General features: G+C 45.2%; 1 protein-coding gene across 1 annotated transcript in view; it reads right to left on the bottom strand.

The window, feature by feature from the left end:
• The window catches only part of OTC (ornithine transcarbamylase), a 136,362-nt gene extending 111,811 nt beyond the window's left edge, over positions 1-24,551 (bottom strand). Inside the window, exon 1 of the mRNA XM_044286642.1 lies at positions 24,433-24,551. Within this exon, the coding sequence (XP_044142577.1) occupies positions 24,433-24,506 (74 nt within the window). The 5' untranslated portion in view covers positions 24,507-24,551. The remainder of the gene's footprint in view (positions 1-24,432) is intronic.
• Between the last annotated feature and the right edge of the window lie 373 nt (positions 24,552-24,924).

Raw genomic sequence — 24,924 nt, 5'->3', positions numbered from 1 at the left:
GATATCTCAACTATGTTTCCTATTGTGGATACACAATAACACTGTGTGTGTCAGTTTGTGTCCTATTAAGTAAGCGCAAGTATCGCTAATGTCCCGGTAGCTTCTCCTGAGACTGGCAATCTTTATAAACAGTATGAGTCTCTATATGTTTCCAATGCAGTTCAAGCGGAGGGGTTAAGATGAAATGGCCAAATATAGATCGTCAATTTCTTCGGTCTTATTAACCTACTGCCTCTTGATTTTTTACCCACTATGTGGGCTTACCTTTTGCCTGATTGTCCACTTTCCTGGGGGTAAAAAGACGGTCTCTGCTCCGTGCTGTGAGCCGGCGTCCCGGCTGTAGAGTCCGTTACACCCCACGTGTGTTGCGCAGCTACTTCCCACAGCTGACTTGGTATAGGAGCTGCGTGCTTGTGATCTCAGGCGCAGGTTAGATGACGTAATGGAGATCTTTTCCAAAATAGTGGCAGATATTCCTCTTTAAAGTGCAGGTATTCCTCTTTAATGCACTTTTTCTTTCATGAAGAGCGGGGTATTCTTCTAATTAATTAATTAGAAGAATACCCCGCTCTTCATGAAAGAAAAAGTGCATTAAAGAGGAATACCTGCACTTTAAAGAGGAATATCTGCCACTATTTTGGAAAAGATCTCCATTACGTCATCTAACCTGCGCCTGAGATCACTGAAAATAGTCTATTCGCCTAGGTCAATTACTCATGTGCATTTATTTGGACATAGGATTACAATGTTTAATGTATTTTTAAGGGTATAAGAAGACTGAATAGATTTTTTCGGTAGAGGCTGCCTACCCAGTGTGACCTCCTCCTATATACCTAGTACTGGAATTTATTCCAGTGAGATCGACTGGAGTGGATAACCTCTGCTTGAAAAACAATTTTTATATTTTCATTATTGTTTTATTGCTATATTGTTTGTATGTTTCAATAAATCCTGTCCTTTAATTCCATGTACGAGTGCCCATCCATAATTCTTTTTTACATTTAATCCAATTTTGAGGGGTGTCTCAAATTTGGTTGGCGCACCTACCTTGAGAGAGCAGGAGTGAGCGGATCTCTACACTAATATATATATATATATATATACACAGTACAGACCAAAAGTTTGGACACACCTTCTCATTCAAAGAGTTTTCTTTATTTTCATGACTATGAAAATTGTAGAGTCACACTGAAGGCATCAAAACTATGAATTAACACATGTGGAATTATATACATAACAAAAAAGTGTGAAACAACTGAAAATATGTCATATTCTAGGTTCTTCAAAGTAGCCACTTTTTGCTTTGATTACTGCTTTGCACACTCTTGGCATTCTCTTGATGAGCTTCAAGAGGTAGTCACCTGAAATGGTCTTCCAACAGTCTTGAAGGAGTTCCCAGAGATGCTTAGCACTTGTTGGCCCTTTTGCCTTCACTCTGCGGTCCAGCTCACCCCAAATCATCTCGATTTGGGTTCAGGTCCGGTGACTGTGGAGGCCAGGTCATCTGGCGCAGCACCTCATCACTCTCCTTCATGGTCAAATAGCCCTTACACAGCCTGGAGGTGTGTTTGGGGTCATTGTCCTGTTGAAAAATAAATTATGGTCCAACTAAACGCAAACCGGATGGAATAGCATGCCGCTGCAAGATGCTGTGGTAGCCATGCTGGTTCAGTATGCCTTTAATTTTGAATAAATCCCCAACAGTGCCACCAGCAAAGCACCCCCACACCATCACACCTCCTCCTCCATGCTTCATGGTGGGAACCAGGCATGTGGAATCCATCCGTTCACCTTTTCTGCGTCGCACAAAGACACGGTGGTTGGAACCGAAGATCTCAAATTTGGACTCATCAGACCAAAGCACAGATTTCCACTGGTCTAATGTCCATTCCTTGTGTTCTTTAGCCCAAACAAGTCTCTTCTGCTTGGTGCCTGTCCTTAGCAGTGGTTTCCTAGCAGATATTCTACCATGAAGGCCTGATTCACACAGTCTCCTCTTAACAGTTGTTCTAGAGATGTGTCTGCTGCTAGAACTCTGTGTGGCATTGACCTGGTCTCTAATCTGAGCTGCTGTTAACCTGCGATTTCTGAGGCTGGTGACTCGGATGAACTTATCCTCCGCAGCAGAGGTGACTCTTGGTCTTCCTTTCCTGGGGCGGTCCGCATGTGAGCCAGTTTCTTTGTAGCGCTTGATGGTTTTTGTGACTGAACTTGGGGACACTTTCAAAGTTTTCCCAATTTTTCGGACTGACTGACCTTAATTTCCTAAAGTAATGATGGCCACTAGTTTTTCTTTACTTAGCTGCTTTTTTCTTGCCATAATACAACTTCTAACAGACTATTCAGTAGGACTATCAGCTGTGTATTCACCTGACGGTCCCAACCCCATTTATAAGGCAAGAAATCCCACTTATTAAACCTGACAGGGAACACCTGTGAAGTAAAAACCATTTCAGGTGACTACCTCTTGAAGCTCGTCAAGAGAATGCCAAGAGTGTGCAAAGCAGTAATCAAAGCAAAAGGTGGCTACTTTGAAGAACCTAGAATATGACATATTTTCACACTTTTTTGTTATGTATATTATTCCACATGTGTTAATTCATAGTTTTGATGCCTTCAGTGTGAATCTACAATTTTCATAGTCATGAAAATAAAGAAAACTCTTTGAATGAGAAGGTGTCCAAACTTTTGGTCTGTACTGTATACAAACCGGATTCCAAAAAAGTTTGGACACTATACAAATTGTGAATAAAAACTGAATGCAATGATGTGGAGGTGCCAACTTCTAATATTTTATTCAGAATAGAACATAAATCACGGAACAAAAGTTTAAACTGAGAAAATGTGCCATTTTAAGGGAAAAATATGTTGAATCAGAATTTCATGGTCATTTTCACCACTGTGTGGCATCTCCCCTTCTTACAACACTCAACAGACGTCTGGGGACCGAGGAGACCAGTTTCTCAGGTTTAGAAATAGGAATGCTCTCCCATTCTTGTCTAATACAGGCCTCTAACTGTTCAATCGTCTTGGGCCTTCTTTGTTGCACCTTCCTCTTTATGATGCGCCAAATGTTCTCTATAGGTGAAAGATCTGGACTGCAGACTGGCCATTTCAGTACCCGGATCCTTCTCCTACGCAGCCATGATGTTGTGATTGATGCAGAATGTGGTCTGGCATTATCTTGTTGAAAAATGCAGGGTCTTCCCTGAAAGAGATGACGTCTGGATGGGAGCATATGTTGTTCTAGAACCTGAATATATTTTTCTGCATTGATGGTGCCTTTCCAGACATGCAAGCTGCCCATGCCACACGCACTCATGCAAACCCATACCATCAGAGATGCAGGCTTCTGAACTGAGCGTTGATAACAACTTGGGTTGTCCTTGTCCTCTTTGGTCCGGATGACATGGCGTCCCAGATTTCCAAAAAGAACTTCGAATCGTGACTCGTCTGACCACAGAACAGTCTTCCATTTTGCCACACTCCATTTTAAATGATCCCTGGCCCAGTGAAAACGCCTGAGCTTGTGGATCTTGCTTAGAAATGGCTTCTTCTTTGCACTGTAGAGTTTCAGCTGGCAACGGCGGATGGCACGGTGGATTGTGTTCACTGACAATGGTTTCTGGAAGTATTCCTGAGCCCATTCTGTGATTTCCTTTACAGTAGCATTCCTGTTTGTGGTGCAGTGTCATTTAAGGGCCTGGAGATCACGGGCATCCAGTATGGTTTTACGGCCTTGACCCTTAAGCACAGAGATTGTTCCAGATTCTCTGAATCTTCGGATGATGTTATGCACAGTTGATGATGATAGATGCAAAGTCTTTGCAATTTGTCGCTGGGTAACACCTTTCTGATATTGCTCCACTATCTTTCTGCGCAACATTGTGGGAATTGGTGATCCTCTACCCATCTTGGCTTCTGAGAGACACTGCCACCCAATCATGTTGCCAATTGATCTAATTAGTGTTAATTGGTCTTCCAGCTCTTCGTTATGCTCAAATTTACTTTTTCCAGCCTCTTATTGCTACTTGTCCCAACTTTTTGGGCATTTGTTGACAAATTTGATGACATTTGTTGAAAATTTGAATCAACGTATTTTTCCTTTAACCACCTCCGGACCGCCTAACGCAGATGTGCGGTCCGGAGGTGGCAGCGCTGCGCACAGTCACGCATATACGCGTCATCTCGCGAGACGCGAGTATGCGCCCGCGCGTGCGCAGTTCGCGCCGGCATTTCGTTCAGGACCATTTCGTCAGCAACCTGCCAGCCAATGATCGTGGCTGGCAGGTTGCTGATTTTTAAAAAAGCCAATCACAGAGCCATATATCAGATCATATTTGTAAATATGATCTGTTATATGGCTGCCTGCTCCTCTGCTGGTTCTTTTCGTCGGTTGGATCCAGCAGAGGAGCAGGCTTCACAGTGAGTACACCAAACAGCACACTTTAGCCCCAGATCACCCCCCTGAACCCCAATTAACCCTTTGATCACCCCTTTGATCACCCCTGTCAATCACAAGTGAAAAGAAAAAAGTGATCAGTGCAAACTGTCACTTTTTTTTTTCTCACTGTTATTGACCGTTAGGTTTTAGGTATAGTTTAGGTCCCTTGGTTAGGTAGTTAGCGATCAGTTAGCGCCCAGCCCACCGCACCGCAGTCCGTTATTCGCTGATTAGCGTATCGCTAATCAGCATTTGTACTTTTATAGTATCTGGAAGTGATCAAAACTGATCACGGTCAGATCTATAATAGTACTAATGTCACTTTAGTTCGCCCTCCACCCAAAACGCAGTGTTTGCCCGATCAGGCCTGATCGGTCGCCCACACGTGCGTTCGCCCACACCCGCCCCACCGCAGTGCCAAAAAAAATGTTTTTTTTGATCACTGCACATTCACTTTACACGCACTGCGGCGATAAAAAAAATCAGTTTTGATATTTTTTATCAACCACAGCGGCCTCCGGTACTTCGCTAGCCTCCCCTTTGTAAGACAGGCTTGCTTTTTTTTTCTTGGGTAGTCTCAGGGAATACCCCTAAATTTAGTTGCCCACATGTCTAACAGGGGGTATTCCTCTGAAGAGGCCTACAGGCTTCTGACCCAGTCGGATGAGGAGTGGGAACCCTCATCTGATGAATCCAGCGGGTCAGAATACGAACCTGTAGAAAGCAGTGGCTCTCTGACCCAAAGTTCGGACGAGGAGGCTGAGGTCCCTGATACCACCAGGCGTACCCGGCCCCGTGTCGCTAGACCGCAGGTTGCGCAGGATCCGCTTCAAGAGCAGCAGAGTGGGGCTGGTGCTGTCAGATTACGTGGTGAGGCATACACCAGCAGCCCAGCCCTCCCTGGACCTAGTACCAGCACTGCTGTACAACCTGGTGAAGTAGCGAGCACCAGAAGGGCAGTTGAAGCTGGTACGGTGGCACGTGCAGTAGTGACCCCGTCGCAGCCACCGCAAAGACGTGCCCGTAGAGCCCCTAGAATCCCAGAGGTGCTGGCAAACCCTGATTGGCAGTCCCCAACTTCAGCCGCACCTGTAGTTTTCCCTTTCACTGCCCAGTCTGGAGTTCGTGTTGAGACAGCTCAGATCGGTTCGGCCCTGGGATTTTTTTAGCTGTTCTTGACTGCGGAGCTTTTAGACATAGTTGTGGCCGAAACAAACAGGTATGCCACACAATTTATCACCGCTAACCCGGGAAGCTTTTATGCCCAGCCTTTCCGGTGGAAACCAGTCCAAGTTTCCGAACTTAAAACTTTTCTGGGCCTCCTCCTCAACATGGGCCTGACAAAAAAGCATGAATTGCGGTCATATTGGTCCACGAACCCGATTCATCACATGCCCATGTTCTCTGCTGCTATGTCCAGGGCACGTTTTGAGGCCATCCTGCGGTTCCTGCACTTTAGTGACAACACCGCCTCCCGTCCCAGGGGCCACCCTGCTTTTGACCGGCTCCACAAAATTCGGCCCCTCATAGACCATTTCAACCAGAAATTTGCAGATATTTATACCCCAGAGCAAAACATTTGCATAGACGAGTCCCTGATACATTTTACCGGGCGCCTTGGCTTCAAACAATACATCCCAAGCAAGCGCGCCCGGTATGGGGTCAAATTGTATAAGCTCTGTGAAAGGGCCACAGGCTATACCCACAAATTTCGTGTCTATGAGGGAAAAGATCAGACCCTGGAGCCGGTCGGTTGCCTTGACTACCTGGGGAGCAGTGGGAAGACAGTTTGGGACTTGGTGTCACCCTTATTCGGCAAGGGGTACCATCTTTATGTGGACAATTTTTACACAAGTGTGGCCCTCTTTAGGCATTTGTTTCTAGAACGGATTGGCGCCTGTGGTACCGCGCGAACTAGTCGCGCGGGCTTCCCCCAACGGCTCGTTACCACCCGTCTTGCAAGGGGGCAGAGGGCCGCACTGTGTAACGAAGAACTGCTCGCGGTGAAATGGAGAGACAAGCGTGACGTTTACATGCTCTCCTCCATTCACGCAGAAACGACAATACAAATTGAGCGAGCAACCCGTGTCATTGAAAAGCCCCTCTCAGTCCACGACTATAATTTGCTCATGGGAGGGGTGGACTTCAATGACCAGATGTTGTCTCCGTATTTAGTTTCCCGACGCACCAGACGCTGGTATAAGAAGGTGTCTGTATATTTAATTCAATTGGCTCTGTACAATAGTTTTGTTCTCTACAGTAAGGCTGGGAGAACTGGATCCTTCCTCAAATTTCAGGAAGAGATCATCGAGAACCTCCTGTATCCAGGAGTTTACCTGGCCCCAACCACCAGTGTAGTTAGCTGTCTACACGAGCGACATTTCCCCAATGTCGTTCCTGGTACCTCAACCCAACAGTCACCCCGAAAAAGATGTCGTGTCTGTAGCAGGAGTGGAATAAGGCGTGACACCCGCTATTTCTGTCCTGACTGTCCTGACCACCCTGCCCTATGCTTTGGAGAGTGTTTCCGGAAGTACCACTCACAGGTACACTATTAGCATAGGGATCATCTCACCAGGACAGGCACACAGGGCTATTAGGGCCCATTCACTCACTGCTGCTGCAAACGTCTCCTTTCACATGGGACAAAGTGCATAACGCACTTCGCCACATCTTTGGGCGATTTGCGCTTTGCACATTGACCCATGGGGAAGGAGAGGTTTGTTCTATAAAGGTAAAAAAACAAAAAAAAAAAAACACCAGTAAGCAAAAAGGTTAATGTTCAGTTAAAAAAGTTAAAGTTTATATGTTCTGTTGCAAAGTTAATAAAATTATTGCGTTGCGGCCTGGTTTTTTCATTTTTTTTCATTTTTTACCTTCCAGGTGGACCAACCGATTGACTAGCTGCAGCACCGATGTGCATTCTGACAGAAGCATTGCGCTGCTGTCAGATTACACGCAAGTCGGTGTATGCGGCGCTGCAAGACGGGATTTTCTCCTCTGCAGTGACAGATACGTTTGCCAAGGCATACGAGCTGAGGAGGAGGCGGCGTTCCTATGCTTTGGCAAACACTTTGTATATATATATATATATATATATATATATATATATATAAAAAAATAAAAATAAAATCCCGGCAATGATTTATTCATCCACATCGATTGATGTGAATGGAGAAATCTGGTTTGCCAGGGCATACGAGCTAAGTGGGTATGGATGTAGGGCGGAGCTCCTATGTCCTGGCAGACGCCTTTCCCCTCCATTTTTTTTTTTTTGGGCAGAGATTTTTTCATCCACATTGATCGATGCGAATGAAGAAATCTGTGCCGTTCATTTTTTTCTTTCAGCCCAGAGGCTGAACGGAAAAAAAAATCTCATTACCTGTATGCTCAATATAAGGAGAATAGCAGAAACTCCTAATGCTGGCCATACATGTAATGATTGCGGAGACCCTTAAATGCCAGGGCAGTACAAACACCCCACAACTGACCCCATTTTGGAAAGAAGACACCCCAAGGTATTTGCTGAGGGGCATATTGAGTCCATGAAAGATTTAAATTTTTGTCCTAAGTTAGCGGAAAGTGAGACTTTGTGAGAAAAAACAAAAATAAAAATCAATTTCCGCTAACTTATGCAAAAAAAAAAATTCTATGAACTTGCCAGGCCCCTCATTGGATACCTTGGGGTGTCTTCTTTCCAAAGTGGGGTCACATGTGGGGTATTTATACTGCCCTGGCTTTTTAGGGGCCCTAAAGCGTGAGAAGAAGTCTGGGATCCAAATGTCTAAAAATGCCCTCCTAAAAGGAATTTGGGCCCCTTTGCGCATCTAGGCTGCAAAAAAGTGTCACACATCTGGTATCGCCGTACTCAGGAGAAGTTGGGCAATGTGTTTTGGGGTGTCATTTTACATATACCCATGCTGGGTGAGATAAACATCTTGATCAAATGCCAACTTTGTATAAAAAAATTGGATAAGTTGTCTTTTGCCAGGATATTTCTCTCACCCAGCATGGGTATATGTAAAATGACACCCCAAAACACATTCCCCAACTTCTCCTGAGTACGGCGATACCAGATGTGTGACACTTTTTTGCAGACAAGGTGGGCAAAGGGGCACATATTCCAAAGTGCAACTTTCGGATTTCGCAGGCCATTTTTTACACATTTTGATTGCAAAGTACTTCTCACACATTTGGGCCCCTAAATTGCCAGGGCAGTATAACTACCCCACAAGTAACCCCATTTTGGAAAGAAGACACCCCAAGGTATTCCGTGAGGGGCATGGCGAGTTCCTAGAATTTTTTATTTTTTGTCGCAAGTTAGTGGAATATGAGACTTTGTAAGGAAAAAAGAGAAAAAAAAAATCATCATTTTCCGCTAACTTGTGACAAAAAAATAAATAAATCTAGGAACTCGCAGTGCCCCTCACGGAATACCTTGGGGTGTCTTCTTTCCAAAATGGGGTCACTTGTGGCGTAGTTATACTGCCCTGGCAATTTAGGGGCCCAAATGTGTGAGAAGTACCTTGCAATCAAAATGTGTAAAAAATGGCCTGCAAAATCCGAAAGGTGCACTTTGGAATATGTGCCCCTTTGCCCACCTTGGCAGCAAAAAAGTGTGACACATCTGGTATCGCCGTACTCAGGAGAAGTTGGGGAATGTGTTTTGGGGTGTCATTTTACATATACCCATGCTGGGTGAGAAAAATATCTTGGTCAAATGCCAACTTTGTATAAAAAAATGGGAAAAGTTGTCTTTTGCCAAGATATTTCTCTCACCCAGCATGGGTATATGTAAAATGACACTCCAAAACACATTCCCCAACTTCTCCTGAGTACGGCGATACCAGATGTGTGACACTTTTTTGATGCCAAGGTGGGCAAAGGGGCACATATTCCAAAGTGAACCTTTCGGATTTCACCGGTCATTTTTTACACATTTTGATTGCAAAGTTCTTCTCACACATTTGGTCCCCTAAATTGCCAGGGCAGTATAACTACCCCACAAGTGACCCCATTTTGGAAAGAAGACACCCCAAGGTATTCTGTGAGGGGCATGGTGAGTTCCTAGAATTTTTTATTTTTTGTCGCAAGTTAGTGGAATATGAGACTTTGTAAGAAAAAAAATAAAATAAAAAATCATCATCATTTTCCGCTAACTTGTGACAAAAAATAAAAAGTTCTATGAACTCACTATGCCCATCAGCTAATACCTTAGGGTGTCTACTTTCCGAAATGGGGTCATTTGTGGGGTTTTTCTACTGTTTGGGCATTGTAGAACCTCAGGAATCATGACAGGTGCTCAGAAAGTCAGAGCTGTTTCAAAAAGCGGAAATTCACATTTTTGGACCATAGTTTGTAAATGCTATAACTTTTACCCAAACCATTTTTTTTTGCCCAAACATTTTTTTTATCAAAGACATGTAGAACAATAAATTTGGCAAAAAATTTATATATGGATGTCGTTTTTTTTGCAAAATTTTACAGCTGAAAGTGAAAAATGTCATTTTTTTGCAAAGAAATCGTTACATTTTGATTAATAACAAAAAAAGTAAAAATGTCAGTAGCAATAAAATACCACCAAATGAAAGCTCCATTAGTGAGAAGAAAAGGAGGTAAAATTCATTTGGGTGGTAAGTTGCATGACCGAGCGATAAACGGTGAAAGGAGTGTAGTGCCGAAGTGTAAAAAGTGCTCTGGTCATGAAGGGGGTTTCACCTAGCGGGGCTGAGGTGGTTAAACTGATACATTTACTCGGATTAAACGTTTGATCTGTCATCTACGTTCTATTACAAATAAAATATTGACATTTGCCATCTCCACATCATTGCATTCAGTTTTTATTCACAATTTGTTTAGTGTCCTAACTTTTTTGGAATCCGGTTTGTGTATATATATATAGATATATATATACTGTATATCTAATATCTAGCTATCTATTTATCTATCTAGCTATCTGTGTATCCATCAATCTACTATATATCTATCTCATATCTATCTATCTACCTACCCTGTATTATTTATCTCATTTATCTATCTGTCTATCTGTCTATCTATCTATCTATCTAGCTATATACATTAATCGTCCGCACTAGCTCTATTATTCTTATGTGTGAATGGGGATAGCCTTGTGACTCTGAATGAACATGGGAACATAGCGTGCTGAGTGTTTGGCAAGAAGCCTGTATTTGCTACTGTTACTGTAGGTTTAAGATGAAGATAAAACAGGATTGCGCGCTCTCTGTTGACACAATGTGACATTTTGTTGACTTACATGGCACATGACAAATGACACTATTCTGTTTGACTTGGAGGAATCATGTTTGAAAAAAAACAAGTAGGTATTAATCTTTTCTATTTACTTGTCTAATTATTTTATACCTCTAGTCACTTGAAATGTTATATATTATAAAAATTTCAATAAAGAGATGCTTCTATCAGAAAGGGGTACTTTTACTATTCATAGAAAACATTTAAGAATTTTTTTCTGTTTTTCATTTTGACAGTACTATACCATTGAAAATGAAATGCACAATCCTGAATGTCCTTCCATAGCAGTCAGCGCAGAGAAATACAACTCCTATATAGATATGTAACCCATTCTCAGTTTACTGCTGCTGTGAATGGAGGATGTTATCTGTTAGTAAAACTGTATATTGTGGAATTAGGATAACAGCATTGAAAAGCTCAGACAAAGATGTGCACAGAAAAGCATTGCACTTTTTAGTGTAATGTGTGATGCTTTAATTGAGTCGCCCATCCCCTTACCCTCTCTGGTCACTGTGATTGGTCTGAGTGAGATAATTGTTGGCATTGTTCCTTTAACCTCTTCCTGACCAGAAGCTTTACCCACTTCCTGACCAGACACATTTTCAAGTCTCAGCCATGAGTCAATTAATAGCAAAATTATTTTGTATTCTTCTTCCAACCTACTTGTATTTGATCTATTTTTTCTCAGAACATATGGTGCTTTCATATTCTGCAATTAAAGGGATTCTGTCACCTCCCCTAACCCAAAAAACGATTTTAAAGCAGCCATGAAGCACAGCTTACCTGGATTAGGCTGTGCTCTTTTATCTTGTGATCCGTCCAGCAGTTTCTGCAAAAAACGACTTTTATTGATATGCAAATGTGTCCTGAAGGTGCCCAGAGGGGCGTTTTGTTCCCCTTAGAGAGCCCAGTACCGCCCCTCTTACAGTGCCCAGCCCGCCTTCCTTGCACTGTCTATCCGCCCCCAGCCTGCCACAGCCTCTCCTCCCCCCTCCCTCACGCCGAACGAACTATCGCACAGGCGCAGTACCCACTGAGGGCTGCGCCTGTGCGATCAGCAGGAGACTGAGGGCGGCAGCTTCATCCTCGTCACTGGGCATGCGCCGAGCCCAGTGACGTCCGATGCTCGCTCTTCCCTCAGTCAGCAGGGAAGAGCGAGCATCGGACGTCACTGGGCTCGGCGCATGCCCAGTGACGAGGATGAAGCCCCTGCCCTCAGTCTCCTGCTGATCGCACAGGCGCAGCCCTCAGTGGGTACTGCGCCTGTGCGAAAGTTCGTTCGGCGTGAGGGAGGGGGAGGAGAGGCTGTGGCAGGCTGGGGGCGGTTAGACAGTGCAAGGAAGGCGGGCTGGGCACTGTAAGAGGGGCGGTACTGGGCTCTCTAAGGGGAACAAAACGCCCCTCTGGGCACCTTCAGGACACATTTGCATATCAATAAAAGTCATTTTTTGCAGAAACTGCTGGACGGATCACAAGATAAAAGAGCACAGCCTAATCCAGGTAAGCTGTGCTTCATGGCTGCTTTAAAATCGTTTTTTGGGTTAGGGGAGGTGACAGAATCCCTTTAAATAAGTGATATATTTTATGTCTTTAATAATATAGAAGAAAACAAGCAGAAAAAAGTATAAAAAACACAATTTCTTTCAGTTACGCACACAATAACTAGAAAAATAAATACTAATGGATACATGATATATCCAAAATATTATTTCTGATTTGTCAGAGAGACAAAAATACCAAAGATTTTTTTTTTTATCAAACAGGTAAAAACTTATATGATTCAGAACTTGAAATAGACAATTATATCTGTAAACAATGTCATTATTTATCGGCAGTATAAGTAATGCAAAAGCTGTACTTTGACAAGGTACCGGAAAATCTCTTAAGATTACCTAAATTACCATAATAGACATGCTTTTGTATTAAAGTGAGAATGTTTTAACTATTTTTAATGATTTCTTGAAAGATTATGAAGAAGAAAAAAATAACTAGCGATTTTCTGCTAAATTCAAGTGTTTTTTTATTTTATTAAAAGGCACTAAAGAAAGCATACTCTAACATGTTCTGTTATTTCTGCAGTTTCTATTGATACCCTATGTGACTGTTTTCAGAATTAAAGGGGTTTTCCGAGCAGGGGCGTAGCTAAATGCTTACTGGCCCTGATGCAAGAGTTCAGCTTGGGTCCCCCTTCCCTCAGTGCTTTGTGGATAGGGGCAGGGGTGCAGCAAGCCTTTCTTGTTACCTGAGGCAAAAATTGAAATGGCACCCCCTCCATGCCAAATTCCCAATTTAACCCTTTCCCTCCAGCCCTACTGTTAAAGACATACTTGGAAAACATTACATACATACAGCTCTACAAAACATACAGGCTAATACAGCACCACATACCTGTTACATCCAGTGATATACTCCCCAATACTATACTGCATAATCACTCCCCCTGAAAATACTAGTACTCCACAGACAGTGGCCCTTCAATATTTATTGGCACACAGTGGCCTAAAAAATAACTGCGCCCAGCAAAAAGTGTTCATTCCATAATGGAAGCACCCACTAGTATTCGCTTTATAAGATGCACTGCGGAAATTGGCGGTGTCGCTACACCACTGTTTCGGAAATATTTTTTTCAAGGTTTTAATTTTTTAAATGCAAGAAAAACATAAATATACATAAACTATACAGTAAAGTCAGTTACCACCAAATGTTTGTTATAATCCACCACACATATTTCTTTGGGAAACTACCGCTGGGACTGTTGTATCAGTGTGAATGGAGCTCAGCAGAAAGTCATTTCTCATCTCTGTATTGTACCTTGGAGGCATGAAGACTCTCCCCGTTTTAGTCTAGTGATCAAAAGAGACCGCCACTGTAGTATAGCCCCGCCCCGCCAGTATACTAATATAAGATGTCATATTCAATTAATAGTTATTAAACATGCCCCCTCACTCCTATTACTACCTTACATCCTAATCGCTTCTGTCGAATGCAGGCCGGGCGGGCGGCAGCGTAACTCTTGTCACGTGCCTGCGCCGCCTACTTTATGAATGAAGCAGGCGGCGCAAGCAAGTGACGTCAGTGAGAGACGCGCCGCCCGGCCGGCCTGCCTGAATTCTACAGAAGCGATTAGGATGTAAGGTAGTAATAGGAGTGAGGGGGCATGTTTGATAACTATTAATTGAATATGACATCTTATATTTGTATACTGGAGCAACGTTTGCGGCCGGGAAGGGGGGGGGGGGATCTGTGGATGGCACAGTAATGCGCTGGGGGGTCTGTGGATGGCAGTGTTATGGGCTGGGGGGTCTGTGGATAGCACATATATAACAGTGCCAGCCACAGATCCCCCTGTAACAGTGCCAGCCACAGATCCCCCTGTAACAGTGCACGCCACAGATCCCCCCTGTAACAGTGCACGCCACAGATCCCCCCTGTAACAGTGCACGCCACAGATCCCCCCTGTAACAGTGCCATCCACAGATTCCCCCTGTAACAGTGCCATCCACAGATTCCCCCTGTAACAGTGCCATCCACAGATCCCCCCCTGTAACAGTGCCATCCACAGATTCCAGATTCCCCCCTGTAAGAGTGCCATCCACATATCCCCCCTGTAAGAGTGCCATCCACAGATTCCCCCTGTAACAGTGCCAGCCACAGATCCCCCTGTAACAGTGCCAGCCACAGATCCCCCTGTAACAGTGCCAGCCACAGATCCCCCTGTAACAGTGCCAGCCACAGATCCCCCTGTAACAGTGCCAGCCACAGATCCCCCTGTAACAGTGCCAGCCACAGATCCCCCTGTAACAGTGCCAGCCACAGATCCCCCTGTAACAGTGCCAGCCACAGATCCCCCCTGTAACAGTGCCAGCCACAGATCCCCTCTGTAACAGTGCCAGCCACAGATCCCCCTGTAACAGTGCCATCCACAGATTCCCCCCTGTAACAGTGCCATCCACAGATCCCACTGTAACAGTGCCATCCACAGACCCCCCCCCCCGTAACAGTGCCATCCACAGATTCCCCCCTGTAACAGTGCCATCCACAGATTCCCCCCTGTAACAGTGCCATCCACAGATTCCCCCCTGTAACAGTGCCATCCACAGATTCCCCCCTGTAACAGTGTCATCCACAGATTCCCCCCTGTAACAGTGTCATCCACAGATTCCCCCTGTAACAGTGCCAGGCACAGATCCCCCCTGTAACAGTGCCAGGCACAGATCCCCCCTGTAACAGTGCCAGGCACAGATCCCCCCTGTAACAGTGCCAGGCACAGATCCCCCCTGTAACAGTGCCAGGCACAGATCCCCCCTGTAACAGTGCCAGGCACAGATCCCCCCTGTAACAGTGCCAGGCACAGATCCCCCTGTAACAGTGCAAGCCACAGATCCCCCTGTAACAGTGCAAGCCACAGATCCCCCTGTAACAGTGCCAGGCACAGATCCCCCTGTAACAGTGCAAGCCACAGATCCCCCTGTAACAGTGCAAGCCACAGATCCCCCTGTAACAGTGCAAGCCACAGATCCCCCTGTAACAGTGCAAGCCACAGATCCCCCTGTAACAGTGCAAGCCACAGATCCCCCTGTAACAGTGCAAGCCACAGATCCCCCTGTAACAGTGCAAGCCACAGATCCCCCTGTAACAGTGCAAGCCACAGATCCCCCTGTAACAGTGCAAGCCACAGATCCCCCTGTAACAGTGCAAGCCACAGATCCCCCTGTAACAGTGCAAGCCACAGATCCCCCTGTAACAGTGCAAGCCACAGATCCCCCTGTAACAGTGCAAGCCACAGATCCCCCTGTAACAGTGCAAGCCACAGATCCCCCTGTAACAGTGCAAGCCACAGATCCCCCTGTAACAGTGCAAGCCACAGATCCCCCTGTAACAGTGCAAGCCACAGATCCCCCTGTAACAGTGCAAGCCACAGATCCCCCTGTAACAGTGCAAGCCACAGATCCCCCTGTAACAGTGCAAGCCACAGATCCCCCTGTAACAGTGCAAGCCACAGATCCCCCTGTAACAGTGCAAGCCACAGATCCCCCTGTAACAGTGCAAGCCACAGATCCCCCTGTAACAGTGCAAGCCACAGATCCCCCTGTAACAGTGCAAGCCACAGATCCCCCTGTAACAGTGCAAGCCACAGATCCCCCCCCCCTGTAACAGTGCAAGCCACAGATCCCCATGTAACAGTGCAAGCCACAGATCCCCATGTAACAGTGCCAGCCACAGATCCCCCCTGTAACAGTGTCCGTCACAGATCCCCCCCATAACAGTGTCTGTCATCCACAGATCCCCCCCATAACAGTGTCTGTCATCCACAGATCCCCCCCATAACAGTGTCTGTCATCCACAGATCCCCCCCATAACAGTGTCTGTCATCCACAGATCCCCCCATAACAGTGTCTGTCATCCACAGATCCCCCCCATAACAGTGTCTGTCATCCACAGATCCCCCCCATAACAGTGTCTGTCATCCACAGATCCCCCCCATAACAGTGTCTGTCATCCACAGATCCCCCCCCCATAACAGTGTCTGTCATCCACAGATCCCCCCCATAACAGTGTCAGTCATCCACAGATCCCCAGTAATAGTGCCATCCACAGGCCACCATTAGTTCCAAACCCACAGCACACCTTTTGGTTAAAAAAAAAATTATTTCTTATTTTCCTCCCCAAAAACCTAGGTGCGTCTTATGGGCCGGTGCATCTTATAGGGCGAAAAATACGGTAGGTCATTTAGATCCCACACAGTCTTCCCATTGATACCCATGTACTTTGGGCAACCAGAGCAGTGGCGTAAGGCCCCTTTCACACTAGCACGACGGATTGCAAGCAAGTTCAGTCAGTTTTGTCTGCGATTGCGTTCAGTTGTTCAGTTTTTTCCGCGCAGGTGCAGTGCGTTTTGATGAGTTTTTCACGCGCGTGATAAAAAACTTAGGGTTTACAAACAACATCTCTTAGCAACTATTAGGCCTCTTTCACACGGGCGTCATGTTTTTTGCCCGGATAAGAGGCGGGTGCGTTGCGGGAAAATGCGCGATTTTTCCGCGCGAGTGCAAAACATTGTCATGCGTTTTGCACTTGCGTGAGAAAAATCGCGCATGTTTGGTACCCAGACCCGAACTTCTTCACAGAAGTTCGGGCTTGGGATTGATGTTCTGAAGATTGTATTATTTTCCCTTATAACATGGTTATAAGGGAAAATAATAGCATTCTGACTACAGAATGCTTAGTATAATAGTGCTGGAAGGGTTAAAAATAATAAAAAAGTTAACTCACCTTCTCCTCTTGTTCGCGCAGATTCCACTCTGTTCTTTAGCTGTGGACTGAATGACCTGAGGTGACGTCAGATCACATGCTCCAATCACATGGTCCATCACCATGGTGATGGAGCATGTGATCTGACGTCATCAAAGGTCCTTTAGCCCACAGATAAAGAACAGACCGGCATCTGCGCTAACAAGAGGAGAAGGTGAGTTAACTTTTTTATTATTTTTAACCCCTCCAGCACTATTATACTAAGCATTCTGTATTCAGAATGCTATTATTTTCCCTTATAACCATGTTATAAGGGAAAATAATACAGTGAATAGACTGTCACCTAGAACCCATGCGTGAAAATCACACCGCATCCGCACTTGCTTGCGGATGCATGCGATTTTCACGCAACCCCATTCATTTCTATAGGGCCTGCGTTACGTGAAAAACGCACAAAGAGGAGCATGCTGCGATTTTCACGCAACGCACAAGTGATGCGTGAAAATCACCGCTCGTGTGCACAGCCCCATAGAAATGAATGGGTCAGGATTCAGTGCGGGTGCAATGCGTTCACCGCACGCATCGCACCCGCACGGAAAACTCGCCCGTGTGAAAGGGGCCTTAGTGAAAAACGCATTGCATCCGCACTTTCTTGCGGATGCAATGCATTTTTCACTGAAGCCCCATTTAATTCTATGGGGCCAGGGCTGCGTGAAAGACGCAGAATATAGAACATGCCGCGTTTTTCACCCAACGCAGAACTGATGCTTGATTTTAAAAAAACGCTCATGTACACAGACACATTGAAATAAAAGGGTCAGGATTCAGTGTGGTTACTATGCGTTCACGTCGCGCATTGCACCCATGCGGAAAACTTGCTTGGAAGGGGCCTAAGGCCCCTTGCAGACGAGCGTGTCTGGATTAGGTCCGGATGCGTTGCGTCGGCGATCAGGGAAAATCGTGTGAGTGCATACGCAATTTCAGTAAGCTTTGACTTGGATTGCGTTGCGTTGCTCAGTTTTTTTCTGCGCAAGTGCAATGCGTTTTGCACGCATGTGAGAAAAAACTGATTGTGGTACCCAGTCCCGAACCCCGACTTTTTCACTGAAGTTCAGGTTTGGGTTTGGTGTTCTGTAGATTTTATTATTTTCCCTAATAACCTGGTTATAAGGATAAATAATAGGATTCTTAATACAGCATGCTTACTAAAATGTGGCATGAGGGGTTAAAAAAAATATAATATTTACTCACCTCATCCACTTGTTCGCGCAGCCGGCATCTTCTTTCCTTTTCTTTTAGGACCTGCAAAAGGACCTTTGAGGACGTGATGGCGCTCTTCTATCTTCATTCAGCAGGACCTGCACTGACGTCACCGCGCTCTCCACGTCATCAAAGGTCCTTTGTCAGCTTCTGAAAGAAGAAGAAAGAAGAAGATGCCGACTGCGCGAACAACAGGATGAGGTGAGTTCCTTTTTTTTTATTTTTAACCCCTCATGCCACATTTTAGTAAGCATTCTGTATTAAAATGCTATTATTTCCCTTATAACCATATTATAAGGGAAAATAATACTGTAAATTGACTTTAATCAATTTACTAACATTATCTCCTAGCAACCATGCATGAAAAGCGCATTGCATCCGCACTTGCTTGCGGATGCTTGCGATTTTCACGCATCCCCATTCATTTCTATTGGGCCTGCGTTGTGTGAAAACCGCAGAATATAGAACATGCTGCGATTTTTACACAAAGCACAAGTGATGCGTGAAAATCACTGCTCATCTGAACAGCCCCATTAAAGTCCAGATTCAGTGTGGGTGCAATGCGTTCGTGTCACGCATTGCACCCTCGCGGAATTCTTGCCAAATTCTCGCCCGATGTTAGTCAGGCTCCACCCACCTGCTTCATTTGTGAGTGTTAGTGGGGCAGCGCTGGGGCCTGATAGATTCTGGACCGGCCACATGTGATGCAGCTGAGATGAGCGCTCTGAGAGTGCCAGGGCCCCCTCCCTGCACCCTCTGCGACCGCGATCGTTACGTCCCTGATACAGAGAGGCCCTCATAAACTCTGAGAGCATACATGCGTCCAGTGCCACTGTCACATAGTTTATAAAGCTTGACTCCATATCTTACTCACTTGCTTGGAATATACTGCTTAAGAGCTCGTTCACATGACTGTGACGTTTTTTGAGGACCGCAAATTTCAGATCCGCAAAACAAGCAATTTGTGGAACGGAGCAGGAGGCCTATTATAGAAATGCCTATTCTTGTCTGCAAAACGGACAAGAATAGGACAGGAGTCGTAATTTTTGTAGGGCCACGGAATGGAGCAACGGATGTGGACAGCACACAGAGTGCTGTCCGCATCCTTTGCGGACCCATTGAAATGAACCGTATGTGGAACACAAAAAAACGGCCCGTATACGGAATGCAAAATACGTTCGTGTGAACGAGCCCTAAAAGCGAGACAGCCTGTGAAATGGATGAGGGATTCATTAACAGCTATTTTTTCAGGTGTTTATACCTCTTGAAATATTTGATTGAAGTGGGTAATAAGAGGCCATTATTTATATAGTATGTCTTGACTTCTTCCATCTGGTCTTGGATAAAAGGTGTTGTAATTAAAGGGGACCTGTCATATTTTTTTAATGTAATTGAATTGGTCTGACTAAGTTTACCTTAGTTCCCTAGTTAATACTTTTGTATAGGTGATGAATTACCTAGTAATTGCAGCATGTTCTTTCCTCCCCCAGGCATTTCAGTGGTGCGGCTAAAACAGCTAGGTGTCCTGTGTCTCCTATCTTCTATATATAGAAGACGGAGAACGTAGTAGCGGGCAGTCCCGAACGCTGCGTGCGCGCTCCAGTTGGATATAGTACCGATATTTGCAATTGAATTAGCGATAAAAAATCGCGACCAACTACTCAGGAAGAAGTGGGCGTGTTTAAGTCTGGAGAAAGCCGATTGGTTGGGCTGAGGCTGTGCGTTCCCAAGATGAGTAGAATGAATTCTGGGTAGTTAGGGAGAGAGGGCTTAGCGTCAGGGTAAGGGCATCGGCAGCCATCTTGAGAAGATAGTCAGAAAGAAGTCTTGTGAGGAGCGGTTCCTATGGACGGAATCTTATTAAACAAGTGGTATGTGAACACAATAATTAGTGAATATGGATTATCACCACAGCAGCAACAAAATACACTGCCTGTCCCCCAAAAAAGTTGCCACCTGGATTTAACTAAGCAAACAGTTATGAGCCTCCTATTGGATAAGTACTGCATTGGCGATTATCTGTCAGCTGGCAATAAGTTATTTAACCCCAACTGGTGCAATGAGTTGCTTCTCATTTCTTAAACAACCATGTCGAAAGACACATCTCGTGGTCGTGGAAAAGATGTTAGTCTGTTTGAGAAGGGTCAAATCATAGGCATGCATCAAGCAGAGAAAAAAGGAGATTGCAGAAACTACTAAAATTGTGTTAAGAACTGTACAATGCATTATTAAAAACTGGAAGGATAGTGGGGACCCATCGTATTCGAGGGAGAAAAAAATCCTGAATGATTGTGATTGGCGATCACGTAAGCGCTTATTGAAATCAAATCGAAGAAAAACAACGGTAGAACTCAAGGCTATGTTGGTGATCGCAACGGTAGAACTCAAGACCCCCCATGTTGGTGATCGCAGAAAACCGAAGGTCAATTCAGACCTGTGGTTTTCTGCGTTTCCGGGTTATTCGGGTCTCTGAGGACCCGATAACCCAGAACAGGATGGTAATCGGTGGTGTGATTGGCCCACAAGCAAGAAGCAGGAATCATGACTTTAGATGTTGAAAAAAGATGAATATTCTAAAAAACTAATATATAGCACTATAGCGAATATATTTGTTTTGACATTTTTTAGAATATTCTTCTTTTTTTCTCTTCTCCAAATAGTACAGTTAAACCCCTTTGGCATACTCCACCCCACAAGCATCCCCGTCACCATGGGAACGCCTAGTGGTTAGAATATACCATCGGATCTGAGTTAGATCGTGAAAACTCAAATCCGATGGTATATTCTAACACAGAGGCGTTCCCATGGTGATGTGGACGCTTGAAGTTAGAGTATACCAACAGGCGCATACATACTGGCCCCCTGCTGCCTGGTGGCACCTGACCTCTGACAGGGCACTGTGATCCACACAATTAACCCCTCAGGTTAACCCGAGGTGTCAGAGGTCGGGTGCTGCCAGGCAGCAGTGCCCCCCCCCCCCCACTATTAAAATCATTAATGGGCAGTGCGCCCTAAACCCTCTCACCAGTATTACAATCATTGGTGGCAGTGCGCCCTCAATCCCCCCTCCCTCCCCAGTATTAATCATTGCTGGCAGTGTGCCCTCAATCCCCGCTCCCTCCCCAGTATTAATCATTGCTGGCAGTGCGCCCTCAATCCCCGCTCCCTCCCCAGTATTAATCATTGCTGGCAGTGCGCCCTCAATCCCCCCCCCCTATTATTGGTGGCAGCGGCAGTTCAGATCGGAGTCCCAGCAGTGTAATGCTGGGACTCCGATCGGTTACCATGGCAACCAGGACGCTACTGAAGTCCTGGCTGCCATGGTCAGTTAGTCAGCATTGTATTTACCTGGGCTGGGGCCGCCGGGCACTCCTTCTTCTCAAACTCACAGGTCTGTGCAGCGCATTGCTATAAGCATACGCCACACAGACCTGTGAGTTTGAGAAGAAGGAGCGCCCGGCGGCCCCAGCGCAGGTAAGTACAATGCTGACTAACTGACCATGGCAGCCAGGACTTCAGTAGTGTCCTGGTTGCCATGGTAACCGATCGGAGCCCCAGCATTACACTGCTGGGACTCCGATCAGAACTGCCGCTGCCACCAATGATGGAGGGGGGCGCACTGCCAGCAATGATTAATACTAGGGAGGGAGGGGGGATTGAGGGTACATTGCCATCTATCTCATCATCTATTTATCCCCAGGACTGTGACTGTGACGAGGGGATATCCTCTGCGTCTGGAGGAAAGAAGGTTCGTACACAAACATAGAAAAGGATTCTTTACAGTAAGAGCAGTGAGACTATGGAACTCTCTGCCTGAGGAGGTGGTGATGGTGAGTAATAATATTACAGGCTATAGCTACTAGAGAGGGGTCGTTGATCCAGGGAGTTATTCTGATTGCCTGATTGGAGTCGGGAAGGAATTTTTTATTCCCCTAAAGTGGGGAAAATTGGCTTCTACCTCACAGTTAGTTTTTTTTTTGCCTTCCTCTAGATCAACTTGCAGGATGACAGGCCGAACAGGATGGACAAATGTCTTTTTTTGGCCTTATGTACTATGTTACTATGTTATTTATAGTTGTGTCTCCCACTATGCTGTGCGGTTTATAGCTGTGTCTGTGGATTGTTTGTGGTGGATCTCGGCCAAGTTCCTGGTGCTTCCATAGCCTTTTTAAAGTTAAGTCTTTCCTTTCCCTTTTGTATTCTGTTTGGGTTCTTTGTGTTGCATTTTCCTATTGTTTGTATTAGGCCTGAAGTAGACTCCTGTTCATCCTTCCTTTTGGAGGAACAGGTAGTCTCGTCCCTGCCATTAGTACCAGAGTCCTATAGGGCTAGATAGGACTCTAGGTATTCCTGCGTATGAACTCCCCTACCTTTGGGGTCTGTCCATAGTCAGAAGTCAGTCATGATTTTGGTTAGGGTTTTCACTAGGAGGTGTCCATCTTCCTTCCCTAGTTCTCAGGCCTGATTCCCTGTTTTCCCCTTCCCTCCTATGCTCGGTGTGGTGTTTCCCTCCTACACTGAAGTGTGACACTTGCTGTAGCCAGCAGCTCCATGCCAGCCAATCAGATTGGATTACTGAGAGACAAGCCTTCTCACTCTGAAGCTTAATGCAGGCATGCAGTGTGAAGGACCACCCCTCTGTCTATCTGTCTTCTAATTAGCCGGAGACAGACAAGCCCTAGCAACTGTCTTTTAAGGGAGCAGTGGAAAGGGACAGGGGACATTAATGAAAGCTGCTATTATAAGGTAATTGACAGACTAACTCAGGCATACATGCCTAGCTCTAATAAACTAGCAAATAAATAAGAAATATGACTGTTACAATTTAAGGCAATCCATCAGCAGTTAAGACCATGCTAAATTGCTGCCAACACTAGGTAGAGGCTAGGGAGAGCACTACAAATCTTTTTTGTCAAGCTTTTTTTTTTCATTTGGAGTAGTGAGAATATGAACTTTTGTTCTGCTAGATTCTGCTTCTACAAGTGCCCAGTATACAGAGCTCTCTGCACTGAACTGCTTTATAGCCTCTGCCATTGCTCTGAGTGACAGATGAAACATCTAACCAGGACTTACCCTAAGTTCACACCTGAGCGTTTTACAGCGCGTTCCTACGCACTGTAAAACGCTCAACAAGGAGAAACCAATGCTTCCCTATGGGAATGGTTCTCACCTGGGCTGTAAAACGCCCGACGCTCAAACAAGTTCTTGAGCTTTTTTGGGGGCGTTTGTCGAGCGTTCCCGTACATAGACTTCAGCGGGAACGCGCGACAATGTGTGTTCGCTTGTCTCTGTACGCGCGATTGTAAACGCCGGTCCAATCGCGCATACAGAGCGCTCGTTTCAGAACGCTCAGGTCTGAACCCAGGGTTAAAGTTACTTTTATTCAACCAGCAAGTAATTTTTTGATGGGAAATTACATAGGTGTCAGTTTTGGATAAGTGGTAACATGGACTGTGTTCAATCCGTGTTTTCTCCCGTGACAGATTCGTGTTGGGTCCGTGTGTCCGTTTTTTGCTGTCAGCGTTACATCCGTGTTTCACTAACGCTCAACAGCTGAAAAATTATTTTCAAAGAATCTCTTGTTAATGATCCGTGAAACACGGATGCAACACGGATGGCATCCTTGGTTTTCACGGACCCATAGACTATAATGGGCGTGATGGATCCGTGAACACAGACAAAATAGAGCATGCATCCGTAAAAAAACTGACCCACGGACCACGCTGAAACACTGATCTGTGAATACACACATTAAAATGAATAGGGATGTGTGATGTCCGTGGAGAACACGTACAGCACACGTCCGTGAAACACTGACGTCTGCATGAGGCTTAATAGTCACGCTACTCCTGATAAAATGTCTACAAAAGGTATGTTTGTACTGCTCTCCCCAAGCCCTACCTAGTGCTCTCAGCAGTTTAGCATAGTCAAAGCTGCTGACCAGTTCCCTTTAATTGTTGGCTTATCAGCTCTTATGTATGTTAAGACCATTGACCAGCAATTGTCACAGCGAGTGACAACACAAAAGACCCATATTTATGTGTCCAAGGTTGTCATCCACGATTCATGGCATAATGAGGCACTGTCAGCCCACATCGCAGACAACTATCTACAGTCTATATTACAAAGTTTTGAGTTACATTGAATTGTAATAATAAAATAGATTTGCAATATTGGAAAAAACACATTTTAGCATAGTAACTTACTGTAAATGACGAACAAAGGACTTATTGGTTTGTCCCCAGGCGGCACTGAGCATGGTCTTCAGGTGGTGGAGCATTTTGTGTTACCTGTAGGATGGCCAGGTTGTATGTACTCTACTGTGGATGTGTGGACTCTGCTGATGTCCTTATGAAAGACAGCAGTGATTTCCCAATTGATCAAAGGGTCACCTCAGTACTGGACTGTGACAGAAACCGTATGCTCAGTCAGGTTGTGTAATATTTATCTTCTTTGTATTAACCCGAAATGGATTTTGCTTTTAAAGGGGTTGTCTCACCTCAGCAAATGGCATTTATCATGCAGACAACGTTAATACAAGGCACTTACTAATGTATTGGTGTTATCCATATTGTCTCCTTTGCTGGGTTTAACTACAACGCAGATACAAGGAGGCTGGGAGGGAAGCTGCTGTGTCTGCATGCCTATGTGTGCTCCCTCGGTCCCAGACAGACCAATGCATTTCCCTATAGTGTACA

Source organism: Bufo gargarizans, chromosome 3 (assembly GCF_014858855.1).
Source record: "Bufo gargarizans isolate SCDJY-AF-19 chromosome 3, ASM1485885v1, whole genome shotgun sequence".
Taxonomy (NCBI): domain Eukaryota; kingdom Metazoa; phylum Chordata; class Amphibia; order Anura; family Bufonidae; genus Bufo; species Bufo gargarizans.
Note: the sequence above shows the minus strand (reverse complement) of the source record. Positions and strands in the feature narration are given on the sequence as shown.